General features: G+C 44.8%; 2 protein-coding genes across 5 annotated transcripts in view; one reads left to right on the top strand and one right to left on the bottom strand.

Moving 5' to 3' along the window:
- The window catches only part of LOC142814092 (uncharacterized), a 44,070-nt gene extending 31,611 nt beyond the window's left edge, over positions 1-12,459 (top strand). The window contains exons 1-4 of one of the 2 annotated variants that reach the window (XR_012894806.1): positions 11,483-11,553; positions 11,795-11,869; positions 12,029-12,104; positions 12,209-12,459. Coding sequence is in view for 1 of the 2 variants with exons in the window: in XM_075892033.1 (XP_075748148.1) it covers positions 11,795-11,827 (33 nt within the window). In the remaining variant the exon portion in view is untranslated. Of the gene's footprint in view, positions 1-11,482; positions 11,554-11,794; positions 11,870-12,028; positions 12,105-12,208 lie in introns of those variants that run through there. The other variant, XM_075892033.1, reaches the window with a different exon arrangement.
- Positions 12,460-15,086: 2,627 nt separating this feature from the next.
- The window catches only part of LOC119172535 (thiol S-methyltransferase TMT1B), a 71,779-nt gene continuing 69,008 nt past the window's right edge, over positions 15,087-17,857 (bottom strand). For 2 of the 3 annotated variants that reach the window (XM_037423682.2, XM_037423684.2), the window contains exon 4: positions 15,087-15,445. In XM_037423682.2, coding sequence (XP_037279579.1) covers positions 15,212-15,445 — 234 coding nt within the window. In that variant the 3' untranslated portion in view covers positions 15,087-15,211. The remainder of the gene's footprint in view (positions 15,446-17,857) is intronic. The other variant, XM_075892032.1, reaches the window with a different exon arrangement.

Below are 17,857 nucleotides of genomic sequence, written 5' to 3'. Positions count from 1 at the left end.
GATGATATATTCATAATTTGGACACATTCGGAAAACGAGCTCCTCAAATTCATACAGGCATTCAACCAGGTACACCCCAGCATTTATTTCACACACATCTACTCTAACACTGAAATAACCTTTCTTGATGTACTCATTCGAGTTGACGATGGTGCGTTGGTAACTAACGTATACAGAAAACCTACAGACAGGCAACAATACCTGCACTTCAAAAGCTACCACCCGCGACATTGCAAGACCAGCATTCCCTATTTCCAAGCACACAGATTTCGACGAATCTGCTCCCGCACCGAGGACTTCCACAAAAACAGCACATTTATGCGCGAAGTACTCTTTAATCAAGAATACCCGCCAGCTATCATCGATGACGCCATTAAAAAAGCTAAAAATCTGGACCGCCAGATTCTTCTCAACCACCAGAGAAACGCCGACCAACACCGCAACAAAAACTTGCTATTAACTTTCACGAGCAACCCACCGAACATAAACAAGGTCCTAAGAAAACACTTTAACATATTGGAACAGAGCGTGCGACTATCCAAAATTTTCACTTCTCCTCCTTGTGTTGTATACAGAAGGGCGAAAAATATAAAGGATCATTTAATAAATTCAAAGATAGGTGTGAAACCTCAAATTGGGTGTCACCCTTGCGGAAAAAGCAGATGCAGGGTATGCAAACACATGCAGACGACGACAGTGGCGAAAAACACCCACTCGGATTTTAAGCACAGGATAACAGGTGCACTAGACTGTGACTCAGACAATGTCATATACCTCCTGGAATGTGGGGTATGTAACAAGCAATACGTGGGCCAGACAGACACTCCGTTTAGAATTAGATTCAACAACCATCGGGCACATGTACGATCTCTGCCAGGCCTTCCACTTTCAAAACACTGCACATTAAAAGACGACAGCTTTGATGACATCAGGGTTACACTACTAGAAAACAACTTTCGAACAATCAGAGAACGGGAACAACGGGAATCTTATTTTATATACAAATTTAACACGATAAAATACGGAATAAATGAACACCCAGGCACTCTGTCTGCGTTACGACCGCTAAAAGACGCAAACGCTTCTCTCTAATCAGTCCGGTTTCATTACGACAATAATATTACCCGCTAACAAAGCTTTTGGCCTATGCATCTGACAACATAGAAATGATTTGCCTCATCAAGCACAGCCGGAACGCACAGATAATTGGTGCCGGAGGTCGTACGGTCCCCCCACCCCTTCTTTTTCTTTTTTTTCTCTTCTTTAAGCTGCAACGCACATTCTGTTCCTTCACTGACAAGGAGCTGACAGCTAGGTGGTTTCGTTAACTTTTTCGTGCATGCGCGCATGTCTTCCCAGTGAGCCGCAACTGTGTGGTGACTGTATCGGATGTCGTACAGTTCCCCCCCCCCCCCCTTGGTTTTTTTCTTTCCTTCTTTAATTTTTAACGCACATTCTGTTCCTTCACTGACAAGGAGCCAATGCATATAATGAATATCGATGGCGGTGCCTCATTCACCGGCTTTTTCGCTCCTCCGGATGCCACCAGCATGCACTTAAAGCGCTTAAGCCCTCCCCATTAACTTGTCATACACTTCAAAGAGGAACGAGCCGCCAGCGGACTACACGGAAAGGTGAAATACAAAAACGGCGGCTCCCTGCCCACTTGGGGAAGTGTGGGTGCGGGGGAGGTATTATTGACAATGATGACATTCCTCATCTACCTCTGCCCTAATCTGTTGAAATGCTGCCCCTTTCTAATTACGCCGTGTCGGTCTTGCTTCTTCTCCTAGATTTTCTATATTTTATTTAATGTTTGTCCTCCCGTTTCGCTGTTTCTTCTTTTTTTCTTTTTTTTCTCTCTCTCTCTCAATTGACCCCTCCCCTCTTATCTCGACAGGATATAAAAAGGCACGGAACATGTGTAAATAGCATTATGCCTTGAAAAAGACAGGGTTCCTGTCGAAACGTCGGCACAATAAACAGTTGTTATGTGAAAGCGCATCTACTTTCATATTTATAACCTTGCGGCAACCAAAGTTATTCGTCTATATATATGTATATATATAAATATATATATATATATATATTATATATATATATATATATATATATATATATATATATATATATATATATATATATATATATATATATATATATATATATATATATATATATATATATATATATATATATATATATATATATATATATTTAAAAAAGAAATTCTGTGGGTCCAGTGCAAATATAATTAAGAATAAAGGAGCACACTTACGAAAATTTGATAATTGTTTACTCTACGTTTCGGCCGTGGCACGGCCTTCGTCAGGATTAACAGAAATACGAGTATGTGGCCGCTTTTATGGGCAGGCGTGAACATGTCAGTACAAAACGCGTGCGATCAGCATGTGAGTGTCGCAAAAATTCTTTGAAACAGCCGTGACTACACTACAAACCATTAAAATCTAATACAATAGACAAAATTGTGGGCATGTAAAAGGCATTTGTAACATTTACCATTGACGACGAGGATCACGCATGAAAAAAATAAATATGTGATAACGTTTACGAAGTATATTATACGTCAGGGATGCTTCTTTAACTATTTCTCAAAATTTCGGACGTCGGGGCATCGTAGAAAGGCATGACACTTTGCCTACGCATTTGTTAATGCCGGATAACAGACTGTTGAACTTGTGAACCAAGAACGATTCTCGAATTTCGCGATCATGGTGCGAGTTAAAGCCCGATTCTAATAGTGTCACCATAATCTTGTCAAACGAATGACCTGGTAGATGACAATGCTTGGACAATGGAAGATGTGGCAAACTGTCAGCATATCAGCACGTCAACATATCGGCACTGAAAACAGAATCTGGCCTATCATTGCTTGCATCTCGTCGCCGCATTTCTAGTCTTTTCCTTTTTCAGAAGTTTTTTTACAGCTCGCTCGGCAGGCCGCCATACATTCTTCCTCCGGCACGCATCTCCCATCGCACTGGTCACCCGCAACAAGTTGAGCGGCCGCGTACACGCACCGTCACTTTTGCGTCCTCATTCTTTTTTCGTGCAGCTACGACTGGAACGGCCTTTTTAACGAAATCACCGCCATAACCTGTCCTACCACCTTTTGAACATCGTAATGAATTACCTTGCATTGTAAAAAAAAAATGGCTTTCACGTTTTCATATATGTACCCACCCCTTATGTAATACCCCTTCAATGGGGTCTTTAAGGTAATAAAATGAAATGAACTGTTTACGTGTGATTTGTGGTTGTTGAAACGGATGCGAAAAGATGTCTCGGTTTGACCGATGTATTGCATGTGGCAGATTGAGCATTCAAGTAAGTAAAGGATGTTGCTGCTATCGCAGTTTAAGTCCCCTTTAATCCTAAGTGAAAAGTAAGATGCCGTGCTTTTAGCAACAGTCGCAGTGGTCATGTGCGCACAAACTTTACATCGCGTTTTTTTACAGGGGTGACAACAAACGGGAGCAATGAATCTAGTCTTGGAAGAAGTTACCATGTCGCGCAAGTTCCTTGATCTCCGATATACAACCCGCGGTGATTCAGTGAAGATGTCCTTAAGCCGATCGCTCTGTGTCAGTATGTTGTAATGCTTTCTGAGTATATGCGACACGTTAGGAATAGATGCAGAATGCGTTAGAACAAGGTTGGTTCGGAAAGGTGGCGCTAATCGCTTGTCTTTACTGATGAGCTCTTTCCAATCGAGACATTTGACCCGTTGGAGAGCGTCGTCAATTATTTGTGAAGGTTATTGTTGTTCGGTTAATGCTTTACTGGTCACAGTTGCGAGTGAAATCCCTGTTGTCCGAACAAATTCTTTTAAAACGGATAGCTTGGCTATAGGGGATACTTGTTTTGCAGTGTTTGACATGGCTACTTTTGAATTGAAGATATCTTTGTCTGTCAGTGGGCTTCCTGTATAGGTTTGTCGTTAGTTTATCATTGCTTAAAGCTACATTGACGTCAAGGAAGTTTATGGTGACTGGTGAATAAGAGTGGGAAAAGGAGATGGATGGTTCTACTTGTAGAAGTCTGCAATGAAAGAATGTAATGCCGCTTCACCATGGTGCCGAATGAAGAAAATGTCGTCAATGAAGCGTTTGTAATAAAGTGGTTTAAGGCCACGAGTGGCGAGAAAGTTATTTTCTAGTATGCCCATGAAGATGTTCGCAGAATTGGGACCTATTTTTGTGCCCATCGAGGTGCCATCGAGGTATATATATATATATATATATATATATATATATATATATATATATATATATATATATATATATATATATATATATATATATATATATATATATATATATATATATATATATATATATATATATATATATATATATATATTGTTACGTCTACGAGGGGTTTATTCGAAGCAGACGTAACGGTCGACTCGATGGTATACCGCAGTGAACGGGCTGCAGCGAGCTTTTTCCACCAACTGAACGTCCTCCTCTTCTGCTACCACCATGTTCCCCGCTACACAGGTGCACATACCTAAATTACACATGTGGTAACATTTCCCTCCGCGCAGACGAGGCCCACTGGGCGAGTCAAACAGTCTCTCGAGGAATAAAGCGCTTCAAACGTGCAACATGGACAAGTTGAGTTTTTGCAGACCGTCGGCCGTTTGAATGGAGACGCGCTATGCGGTAAACTAAATCACTGATACGGTCTACAACAAGATAAGGTCCCGCATAGTGCGCTAGCAGTTTCTCGCTCAAACCGCGTTTTCTAGTTGGTGTCCAGAGCAACACTAGGTCGCCGCGATTGTACGTCACGTGTCGGCGTCGGCGGTCAAAATGTGCCTTCGAGCGGTCTTGCGAAGCAAGAGTGCGCAAATGAGCAAGGCGTTTAGCTTCTTCTGCCCGACAGATGATCTCGGATATGCAGGGATCATGATGGTCCAAACACGGGAAGATTGTATCCAGGGTATGACGAGGTGGTCGAGCATATAGAAGAAAGAAAGGACTGTAGCCGGTAGTTTCATGCTGAGCGGTCTTGAATGCATATGTGATAAAGGGTAGAATGCTGTCCCAGTCCTTGTGATCGGATGCAACATACATAGACAGCATGTTCGAGAGAGTTCTGTTCGTTCGTTCAGTTAGACCGTTCGTTTGGGGATGGTATGGCGTAGAGTGCCGAAACCTTGAAGCACAGACACGAAGCATCTCTTCCATCACGTCTGCTGTGAATTGTCGGCCACGGTCACTGATTACGATTTTGGAAGGCCCATGTCGAAGAATGACAAAACGTAGCATGAAGGAAGACACATCAGCTGCAGTTGCCGATGGTATGGCAGCGGTCTCGCAGTACCGTGTTAAATGGTCGGTGCAAACGACTATCCAGCGATTTCCATTAGAAGACCGGGGAAAGGGTCCAAGGAGGTCAATCCCGACTTGCTCGTATGGAGTTCTAGGGGCGGCACCGGATGTAATCGCCCTAAAGGAGCACTTGTTGGGCGCTTATGACGTTGACACTCGTTGCAGCTAGACACGTATTGTTCCGTCGTGTGGCGCATTTTGGGCCAGTAGAATCTTTCTTGAAGACGGCAAAGAGTTTTTGCTGTGCCTAGATGACCGGATGTTGGGTCATCATGCATAGCCTGCAAGACATAAACGCGAAGACTCTTCGGAACCACCAGAAGATATCGTGAGCCGGTGTTGGTGTAGTTCTTTTTGTAAACTAGCCCGTCTCGGATGCAGAAGCGCGTAGGCGATGCTTTTGGTTTGGTAGCAAGAAGCTGTGTATGGTGCTGTCCCTTTGTTGCTAGTCTTTAAAGGTCTTGTTATCGGGAAATGATTGGTCGAGTGATGCAATGTAGGTATCGAAGGTGTCCGCGTCACATTCCATCGTTGGAAGCGGTAGTCGCGAAAGACAATCTGCGTCAGCGTGACGTCGGCCGTTTTTATACGAAACCGTGAAGTCATATTCTTGTAGACGAAGTGCCCAGCGCGCCAGCCGACCAGATGGGTCACGCAGATTAACCAACCAGCAGAGAGAATGATGGTCTGTCACGACGGTAAAGGGGCGTCCGTACAGGTAGGACCGGAAGCGCTGCACTGCGAAGACTACTGCGAGGCATTCTTGCTCTGTGACAGTGTAGTTACGCTCGGACTTGCTGAGCGAGCGACTTGCATACGCTACGACATGTTCTTGATTATCCAAGCGTTGAACCAGGGCAGCACCTACACCAATACCGCTGGCGTCTGTGTGAATCTCAGTGGGAGCGAGAGGATTGAAGTGTTGAAGAATCGGATGGGACGTCAAAAGAAACTTCAACTCCGAAAAAGCAGACTCGCATTCCGGGGTCCAGTCAAACTGCGCACCTTTCTGAAGCAGACACGTGAGTGGGTATGCAATATTGGCAAAGCCAGGAATGAATCGGCGAAAGTATGAACAAAGCCCCAAAAAGCTGCGCAGTTCTTTCACCGTGTTTGGCTGCTTAAATGCCTCCACTGCGGCCGTCTTGGCGGGATCCGGTCGTATGCCTTCTTTGTTTACTAAGTGTCCAAGGACGAGTGTTTGGCGCTCTCCAAAACGACATTTCTTTGAGTTGAGCACCAAGCGTGCTTTGCTTAGGCAGTCCAGTACGAGGTCAAGGCATGTGTTGTGCTCACAAAGGGTGCGTCCAAAAATTACAACGTCGTCCAAGTAACACATACACACTTCCCACTTCAATCCACGCAGAATGTTGTCCATAAATCGCTCAAAAGTTGCGGGCGCGTTGCAAAGTCCGAACGGCATCACATTGAATTCAAATAGCCCATCTGTTGTAACAAATGCCGTTTTCTCCTTGTCTTCCTCGTGCATTGGAATCTGCCAGTAGCCTGACCTCAGATCCACAGACGAAAAGTAAGAGGCCGATGATAGACAGTCGATAGCATCATCAATCCGTGGGAGTGGGTATACGTCTTTTTTAGTGATGGCGTTGAGACGGCGGTAGTCAACACAAAATCGCCATGTCCCATCCTTCTTCTTCACTAGAATTACTGGGGCGGCCCACGGACTACATGATTCCTGAATTACATTTTGCTTGAGCATCTCGCAAACCTGTTCATTGATCACTGCGCGTTCTGACGGCGATACACGATATGGTTTCTGTCGGAGAGGTCTGTGAGATGTCGTGTCGATTCGGTGCTTTATACGAGAAGCAGGGAATGACGGTGAATCATGCTGAGCGAAATCAAAAATACCGGCATGTTTGCGCAGAATACTCGCCAGTTCATTACGTTTCTTGGTGCTGAGTGACTTATCAATCATAGCCATAATGGTGGTGTCCCTGGCGTGCAGATTATTGCAACGGGTCTTATCCGGGGAATCATTGCTTTCTGCGAGGGTGGCAGGCGAGAATACTTGGTGTTCACGAATCTCTGCAAGTTTCAGATCCTTCGGCAGCACTGTAGGTTCACTAGAGCAGTTAATCACCCACAAACCAGTATGCCCTTGCGCAACCAATAGTGTACAGTACGGTATTAAAACTGTCTTCTTTATGCAACTGAGATGCACGGGCTCCACAGTTGCGTCAAATGTTTTCTCGCTTGCAGGTGAACAGACAACAGGGACGCATTTTGCAGACAACGGCGGCACAGTTGTGTCCACAGACACGCAAAGAGCACTTTCTTGAGAGGGCGAGTTTTCCATAAACGAAACTGGGATATCAGAATCTACTGTAATTTGTCCTGTGCGGCAATCGACAGTAGCACCACATAGCTTCAAGAAATCGAGTCCCAGAATGACGTCATGCGTAGTATGAGGGAGAACAGCAAACTCTGCGACAAAGTTCTGGCACGCCAAACTAACAGTCACAGTGCAGACACCAACAGGTTGTAACACCTCTCCGCTCACTCCACGAAACGTATCAGGACGGTCCCAATAAAACATAACCTTTCGTCCAAGAAGGCGGGTGAAAACTAAACTCATCACTGACACGCTTGCACCTGTGTCCACCAACGCCATCGTTGGTACGCCATCGATAAGCACTCGAACCTTATTTCTAAACATGGAAGCTAACGGAGGTATATCTGTTGAAATCGAAGACTGTCCGGCGACCTCACCTCCAACGGCCGCGCCGGCTAGTTTTCCGTAAGAGGCGAGGAGTGGCGGCGCCGAGGAGACGGTGATCGGTTGGCACGAGGGGCAGGTGGTGGTGTCACACTGCGGTCAGAGGCCGGAGATTGGTTTCGTAGCGGTCTTGGGATCTCGTAAGACGCGCTTCCCGGAAATGTCGGTGCTCGGGTAAAGCCAGAACGGTTAAATCTCGGTGATCGGTCATACCTTGGCGGCTGCCGGTAATTGCAATACCCGGCAATGTGTCCTTCGAAGCCACAGTTGTAACAGACTGGTAGAGGACGCTCACCGAACCAATGCTGGGACCGCTCAGCTGTGAAGGGTCGGTGACGAGCTTGTTGAGCGGGGGCTGCCCACCTCTGTGTGGCGGGGCCGTGCCGAAGGCGTTGGCCATATCGCTGGTCGGCCACGAATGAGTCACGACGTGGCCGCGGATTTCCAGTTTCGCTGATGTCTGCCACACATACCGATGGTGGCAAAGAAGCTGATGGTGCCGCCGTGTAGTAGGGTGGATTGGTAGGTGGATGAGGAATGGTTTCGTCAACCCTACTACCTTGTCGTTGCAGCTCTTCACGCACAATTGCCCGAATAGTAGCGGCAAGGTCGGTGGGCGGGCTCACGTCGACGCTGGCAACCGTTGTCACATTTGCCAGCCTACCAAATTTTGGGGCGATGCGACGAGTCTTCAATTTTTCAAACGTGCGGCAGTGATGTTGGACGTCGGAGGCAGAGGTGAGGTCATCCCTGCCTATCAGAAAATTGTAAACGTCTTCCGCTATGCCTTTCAATAGGTGTCCGACCCTGTCTTCTTCAGACATCTGCGGGTTTATAATCTTGCAAAGCTTAAGAACGTCCTCTATATAGGCAGTGCAGGTTTCTCCAGGAGTCTGGGCTCTTCCAGCAAGAGTCCGCTCCGCGTTTTTCTTTCTTGAGTCGGAGTCAACAAAACACTTCTTGAGTTCTTGAGCAAAAATAGCCCATGTTGTAAAGGACTCTTCGTCGTTTTCATACCACATCAGGGCAGTGTCCGTGAGAAACAGCGCGACGTTTTCCAGCTGATCGATAGTGTTCCAGTGGTTGTACCGGCTCACCCTTTTGTAGTGCGTTAGCCACGCGTCCACATCTTCTCCTGCCATTCCCGCGAACGGGCGGGGTTCCGTGTAGTGATGCCTTGGTGTAGCCAGTGTAGATTGGCGCGAAGTCGAGGCGGTTGATTCCTGACCTTCGCTCTGGGTCATGACGACTGTTGTCGGCGGCAGACCGGCAAGACGACGGCTCCGGCGAACTCCGAACAGCTGTAGCTCCGTGGTACGTCGATGTGTCGTACCCAGCACCTCCACCACTCTGTTACGTCTACGAGGGGTTTATTCGAAGCAGACGTAACGGTCGGCTCCACGGTATACCGCAGTGAACGGGCAGCAGCGAGCTTTTTCCACCAACTGAACGTCCTCCTCTTCTGCTACCACCATGTTCCCCGCTACACAGGTGCACATACCTAAATTACACATGTGGTAACAATATATACATAGATACATATATACATACATATATATATACATACATACATACATATATATATATATATATATATATATCTATATATATATATATATATATATATATATATATATATATATATATATATATATATATATATATATATATATTGTTACCACATGTGTTATTTAGGTATGTGCACCTGTGTAGCGGGGAACATGGTGGTAGCAGAAGAGGAGGACGTTCAGTTGGTGGAAAAAGCTCGCTGCTGCCCGTTCACTGCGGTATACCGTCGAGTTGACCGTTACGTCTGCTTCGAATAAACCCCTCGTAGACGTAACAGAGTGGTGGAGGTGCTGGGTACGATACATCGACGTACCACGGAGCTATATATATATATATATATATATATATATATATATATATATATATATATATATATATATATATATATATATATATGTGTACAAGAATAACATCGGTTGCCGCAAGGTTATCAATTTATAAATAGGAAAGTAGATGCGCTTTCACAAATCAACTGTTTATTCTGCTGACGTTTCGACAGGAGTTCCGTCTTTTTCAAGGCATAATCAAGGCATACGCATTGAAAAAGACGGGGCTCCCGTCGAAACGTCGGCAGAATAAACAGTTGTTATGTGAAAGCGCATCTACTTTCACACACACACACACACACACACACACACACACACACACATATATATATATATATATATATATATATATATATATATATATATATATATAATGACATCTAACAGACAGTAATGCCAAGGAATGTACAGGGGAAGTTATTAGAACCAAAGGAATGTAAATAAAAAGAAAGAAAAGTGGATGAAAAAATAACCGGCTGTGAGCTCACGTGAGCCTGCTCACGGCTCGTTATTTTTTCATCCACTTTTCTTTCTTCGTATGTACATTCCATTGGTTCTAATGACTTCCCCTGTACATTCCTTGGCATTACTGTCTGTTAGATCTCAATAATATTGTGTTAAAACACGGGAGAACGAGCCCTTAGGTATACACTTCTTTCCCTTATATATATATATATATATATATATATATATATATATATATATATATATATATATATATATATATATATATATATATATATATATATATATATATATACTCAGCTACGCTATTAGCGGATTCTTATAAGAAAAGTGGCTGAAGGAACGGTGCATTTCTGCCTCAAAGATTTGCTTACGTAAATATTAGATCGCATGCGCAAGCAAATTTGACTCAAACAATGCCTTTATGCCATTTTCAAGCTAAAAGCACGGGAGAAGTACAGACAAGCCAAGGTGGTGTGGTGATAGTGGCTGGAAGAATAAAAAGGCGCTTAACCAATTGCCCAAAGTGGGTACGGGCCATTTATCCAAGGAAAGAAACAAATTTCTGCAGCCCGGTAGGAAGCACAGCGCAGCGCCTGCAAGCCAAGGTCGACGCAGCAATCGCGTGCTAGCAGAGAAACACGGAAAGGGGGAAAGCAGATGTGGAAAAAAAAAAAAAAAACGTTTACTACTGCATGGTTCTACTTGCCCGGCCTGTGGCCCCGTAAGCTCCGATTGGGAAGACAGAATCACCCCTCTTTTTTATGGTATTTCTTCTCTCCCCACACAGATCAGCACGTGCGTTCCTTCGAAAGAAGTTGTGCAGTTCGGCTTTAGAGACAGAACACATACACCACGCGCCCCCTCTCTCTCAGAGAAAAAGAGACCTAAATGTAGGAAAGGATTGGGGGCCTTTCGCTTTTTTTCCTACTTTTTTTTTAGGTCGCGGTGTTACGAAGGAGACAACGCTCGGAGCGCTGACGAATTGCGGAAGCGCTACCATGCTAAGTCGTAAGACGCACGTGCATTGAGCAGCATTTCCTTGGTGATGTTCCTAGAGGCAGTCCCGCTGCTAAAGATTTCATGCGTACTCGTAAGTGGCAATGCTTCCTAACTCATGGAAATTTTGTCTCTTGGAAAAATTTCAGACGATCTGTGCAATCGATGTGTCAATCCGTTATTCTCCTCTAGCTGACGGATAAGAGTGGTTCAGGTTAACGGCTGTTGTATCAGTCGTCGTTGATCGTTCACAAGTAATTATATGCCTTTCGTGTTTTTGTTTGTTCGTTTGTATATTGAAAGAGCATGACAAATATTTCTATTTTTTCTATTAGGAGCACTGCAACAAGAACTGCAAAAAGGTGTGAATAGCGTGATGTACTGGTCTCGCCGTGCTGAAAGGAACACTGGTAAGATGCATGCTTGGTTGCTAAAGCCCTACGCAATTTTTTCACGTTACATTAGGTAGCAAATGAGCTGTAAACGATGACTGAAAAATATCTGCCTGGCCCGCCTTGAAGGTAAGATGTGTTGTTCTTAATTCATTTGTTGTACTGTTTGTTTTCCAGCGACATATTACGAAGACACTGTGTGCTCTGGGGCTGCAAGCACGTTTCAGAATGTCAACGCACTGACATAATCAATGTAAATGCACAGTTTTTTTACTTGTGTGTATAACCACAAAATTGTTTTGCCGAATAGTGCGAAACTAGTCATGCAAATAGTCTGATTCTGTTTGTTGTTTTCAGCTTTTCCCAGCAGCAAAACGATACAAGCCTCACATTTCGGTGGTAAAACGTCGCACACCGAATACGTATTCACAGCCAAGAACAAAATAATTGACCGAAAGAGAGAGCTGATCTAGCCGTGATACCACTGCATCAACGTTATATTTGGGCTGCACAAGGTCTGCTGCAAATCGTTCTATGCGAACAATGTTGCATGGAAAAATAATTCATTTATACAACCGCAGAATAAACCTAAAAAGTGATGAAGCTGACGTTCAAGCTCTCTTATTGCGTGTCAAGTATTCACACGTTAACAAGTGCAGACTTTAGAGGCGTTTAATTTTGTCTAACATGTGCACTGAGTTAAATTCATGTGCACAAAATAAAAAAAAACGAAAACAGAGCAAGGAATTTTGGCAACAAAGCTGTAGCTATCGGTAAATCGACGCCTATGTAAGGTCGGACCATGGCAAAACGGCCTGCGGCACTCTGGCTCGTTGCTCAACGCGGTCGGGCCTACGTTGGGCGCCGACGTAGGCCTGCGTGAAGTGATTGGCAATCCCCAAGACCGGCCCTGCATTGGTTGCCAAGGTCGGGCCAGCCTGGAAGTAGCTAGCGATTGACGACGGGCCAACGTTTTACCAAGGATAAAATGTTGCTTGGGATATGATGTGAGAGCTTTGTGATCCAGGCATGAATCGCTTGCTCGACTAATATTTATACAACTGCCGTATATTGTTTTCAGTTACTCTTCCATATCATAGCATCAACGCGTTCATGTACCAGCAGCTCAGCACATCACGTGGCAGCTAACAGAGGGAGGGACGTCGGAAAGTGCAACGATAAAAGGGGAAAATCATTCTCGCCCTCCTTGTGCCGTAGACAGCTGGAAAAAGCCTACCGGGCTGACGTGAATAACCATCGAAAATGTTCATGTGTACATTGGCAGAAATTCTGTCGTCGTACTTACCGAAAATTTTAGCCCAACGCAGTACACAAAATCTTTTTCGCGAACGTGCTTGCCGCGCGTGCCATAATGAATGCTTGTTTCTTCCCTATACTTAACTTTCTACAAGCATTAATTAATCATAAATTATTCACAAGCCCTGCGTTATATGGGTCCCCCCTGTCCACGAGGCATACACGCCATGATCACACACATGCATTAAACCCTCATTTTACAAGGGCGGATACATAAAAACATTCTTTCTGCCCTAGAACAGTATCGGAGTGGAACTCGAAGAATGAACCTTTCTAAAGTAGCTCATTACCCCTGTCTTAATCTTTGTACCACAATATTCTTGGTAAATCTTGTATTTGATTCCTATTATCTTCATATTACCGTATTTATATTATATTGGTAATATGTTGCATTTCTTGTTTACATATTAGTGTTCTTTCTGCGTTATGTTTGACGTTTTGTATATGGTTCGGTTTAAATTTATTGATATTTTGTATTGGACTTCCTGTCCTATATCTAGAATCAGTGCCCTTCCTGCAAAAACCGAAGTGTGGTCTGAAGTATGCTATAAATAAATAAATAAATAAATAAATAAATAAATAAATAAATAAATAAATAAATAAATAAATAAATAAATAAACAAATAAATAAATAAATAAATAAATAAATAAATTGTCGACAGCGTAGAACATGCATCACCCTGCTTCTTGATTTTGGGGTACGTATGCATAAAAACTGACACCAGGTCAAGAAGTATAGTGGCCGCATTCATCCAAGGGCGGAACAGAACGGCTGCTGTGATCCCACGCCTCGGGGATCCTCCTTGCCAGCGTGGTGCAAGAATAATGTAATAAATTCCTAAATGTTCAGATCCGTGAAGTGCACCGTCGTACTTACCAAATTTTAACTCCAATCGGCTGACTCAAAATTCTTGTGGATGCATGGATGCTCAAAAAAAAGGCCGCTGAGTGAGTGGCACACCAGGAGATGAGCGCTTAATTAGGTCTCTCGCCATTTCAGTTTTATCAGTTGAGTGCATCACTGCCTCGAGGTTTTGGAAGAGTTTATTCCTGTTAGGCTGGCTCGAATGCGTCCGGCATTGCGGTATCAAGCGGTCAAGAAACCTATTGGCTAGAACATGAACTGGCTTGGGGTTGAAAGCCAGCGTGCTGCTTTATGACGTCGTAGGTAAGTCATGTGATGTCACTTACTACGTCACAGCGCCGGTGACGCCAGTGGTCGCCCTCGAGGCCAATGCAGTAATACTAGCATTCGTCAACTATTCGCGCCATGTCGGCACGATGGCATATGCTTGCTGTCACTGTTTTAAAGATAGACATCCATAGACACTTATAGACTATAATAGGCATAAAGGCGCAGACGTCATAAATAGGCATTAGTAGGCACTATAAAAATACTATAAAAGACGTGTTGAGCCTCGAATTCATGCTCATGATATCAAAGGGGCGCCACAGCAGTGTAAAAACTGGATTTTCGGGCATTTGCCTAAAATGTGGTCTCGAAGAATCACAGGACAGCGCACATATGCAATTTCTGGTGCTTGCCGCTGTTCCCGTTTCGCTTGGCGCTTATCACGTGCGGCCGCGCATTAAGTTCGCAGTGGCTGTCCAAGCCCCCCGCCGGCACAAATTCATGTTGTGAAAAGCAAAAACAGTGCAAAATAGAGGAAGCAATCTTGAAAAAGAAAATACACACAAGACTTGTAGGACAGTGCTCGTTCTATGTCTTTCTTCGTTCGTGTGGTCTTTTTTGCTCTGTTGTTTTATGGCCAACTGGCCCAATGAAACACACTACATTATGTTCCTTCGCCTGAGTGATACTACCGGCACGTGTCATCTCGCCTTGTGCCTGTGCCAGTCTGCAGCCTTCGCAAGCTTTCGGTCGCGTATATATAAAAACACACAAAGCGGACAGCGATTATATCGAATTGGACTTTATATACGGAACATGAAGGCGGTGGCAAAAGCGTTCTTCGAGTGTCCCTATCTTTGCTATCACAAGAGAAGTGTTGCAGGGTACCATTTCCCGCTATTTCGGAAAATTCACGCAGTTGCGACGCCGTAGACGTGGTAACTGTACTGAAAAGGGAGGTCCAAGTCTACCTCTTCCACTTGGACATACTCGAAGCCGGCCTCCTGGAAGACGCGGCCGCTGTCTCTGTTCATGTAGCAACCGCCGGTCATATACTGGACGAGTGGTGCCAGCAGGTCTTGCATAAACCTTGCGAATGTGCCCTTCTTGTGTCCTACGTGCTCGGCGAAAAGGAGGCGGCCACCCTGCAGGTATACACAATGACCACGTTTAGGAGGAGTGCCCTTCTGGGACAAAAATGACAGATTAAAGCGGGACAGAAACTCCATGAAAGTGTGGAAGTCCGGCAGTTCTTGTACACACCATAATATTATTTTGCTAACAATCCACTTTTGTACTGTAGCTTCTCAAGGTGTAGCTGAGCGGGGCTCTTGAAGGAATTGCCCCCTCAAACAATATTAGGAGCTGTTGTAATTCGTTGGTGCTGACTATGGTACATTGTTTTTTTTTTCTACTCGTCTGTGCACTCTTTAAAGCAAATAACCTAGACCTGCTCAAGCTGCGCCACCCATTTTCTCGTATGGGAGACCAGATCTTACTTAAAGATGGCTGAAATTTTGGTGTCTATTTACGCCACTCTCTGAATAATAGCGGAGTTCTGGGAACACAATGAAGACGTTCTTCTGATGTCACATGACGCATAGTTTCGGTTGACATTTGATGAATTATATGCACGTAAAAACACCACGTAGCCGAAAATCCAGGAGCCCTCCACTGCGGCATCTCAGAAAATCCTGCAGTGGTTTTAGAAATTGAAACTCAAACAACAGCAAACAATTTATGAAGACCGCTATAGAGGTTGTTCTTGTCGAATCACCCTAAAATGCTGTGCCACACTGTCAGGCGTTTGAGGAACACAGAGTGATAAACGGTTATAGCAGGCTAGTAAGATCTGGCGAAGTGACAAACGTGAACAGCTCTCGTGTTCACGAACAGCTGTCTCAAAATGATAAATAAAGACCACATGTTGGCATTGAGAAGCACATATGAAGGAGTCATTGAGAAGGCGGTGCACCAAACAGGTAGCTGCGTTTCAGCTATTTTTGTACGACTCGCCCCCTCACCACAACGAGAATTTACCACCCTGGTGCAGTGTTTTGCAGCCGCCTCCAAAGACAGACCTCCAATGACACACTGGCTATTATTTTTCGATATCCATGGGAAGCATCTGACCACAGCGGTGGTAAGGCTTGTAACGTGCAAGGCAAGGCTGTTAGAAAAATGACAAGACTCAGACTGGCTACCACTGGATACTGTATATGAAAACGCTGAACGCTCGAACTCTCTCGAGGGAATATAGACCAGCGGTGCTCCTCGGAGAATTAGCTGGCGTCAACTGGGATTCAAGTTGCTTTAGCTGGCTGAAAAAAATTGAGCACTGTCCACGGGCCATGTCCTCTGTAGCAGAGGAGGAGTAATACTTGGTGTTTCTGATCCACTGCAAGAAGCGTTCATGAATCTTCATTATCAGTAAAGAAGACGTCCTGATGCAGGTAAATAGAAGATATTGTCGCGGCAAAGTTAACTAAGCATGGGCACTGTTCTATCGTGGCCGAGGAAAGACACGGACGCCGGGACCAGACAGGAACGAATGCCCCTTTATTGAAGGAATGCTCTACTTTTAAAGCGCTTTATCGTGACGACGGTCGTACGTCATGGTTCGTTTGATAACCGATATCACACTCTTCCCTTCTTAGTGAAACAACAGTCATTTATTTAAACTTGCTCTTTTCGTGAAGTCTTTCTCAGCGTACCGCTCAGGAGGCTTTCGCACGCGGGTGCCTCGTCGTGGTAATGCTGACGATGACTCGTTGCCTGTAGGAATAGGCTGCTCAACTGCTGGGGAGCCAGATTCGGTCTTGTTAAGCCCTGCATTCCCTCTTTCTGTACCTGATGATGCGTCTAGAGGTGGTTCTAATGGTAGGACCTGCGGAGTCTGGTCGTTGCTAGAATCTCTTAACTCTGATGAGGTTGCCTGAGTTGGATTTTGTCTTCTTGGCCAAGGTTCGCTTGACGCGTTGCCTTTCGAAAAGACCTCTCGAGAAGACGAATCCTGCAAAAGGCTTCTTGGCACTTTTGATTCTCCTGGGCAGATTTCTCCATCATTCTGCGAACCAGTTGCGGATGCCGCATTACTAGGGACTTCGGTCCATACGCTAGTTTTCTTCTGTCGCAAGCGATCCACGTGAGTGAAGTGTAGTCGCCCTTGAACTCTAATCATGTATGTGACTGGGCTGACAACTTGCTCAACAGTACCTTCTTGACATGATACCGGCTCACCACGTGTGGTCTTTACGTACACTCTGTCTCCCACAGAGAAAAATTCAGTGGGTCCTCTGTGGCGATTACGTCGCTCCGTGTCGTTTCAGGTGTTCCGCCATGCCTCCTGCAAAGCTTAGTTTAAGAAGAGACAATGTAATTCAGGGCAGGCGCTTAAGGAAAACTTCCGCAGGCATCCGAGAAGTCATCGAGTGTGGGGTGTTTCTATAAGAAAAAAGAAATTTGTTGAGACGTTCTTGTACTGTATTCTTCACTCCAGCATGCTGATCGCTCAAAACATGCTTCAAGAGAGCTTTCTTGGTTGCTCTTACCAGTCG

The sequence above is a fragment of the Rhipicephalus microplus genome, chromosome 4 (assembly GCF_043290135.1).
Source record: "Rhipicephalus microplus isolate Deutch F79 chromosome 4, USDA_Rmic, whole genome shotgun sequence".
Taxonomy (NCBI): domain Eukaryota; kingdom Metazoa; phylum Arthropoda; class Arachnida; order Ixodida; family Ixodidae; genus Rhipicephalus; species Rhipicephalus microplus.
The sequence above is the reverse complement of the archived record's forward strand: the minus strand, read 5'-3'. Positions and strand labels throughout refer to the sequence as shown.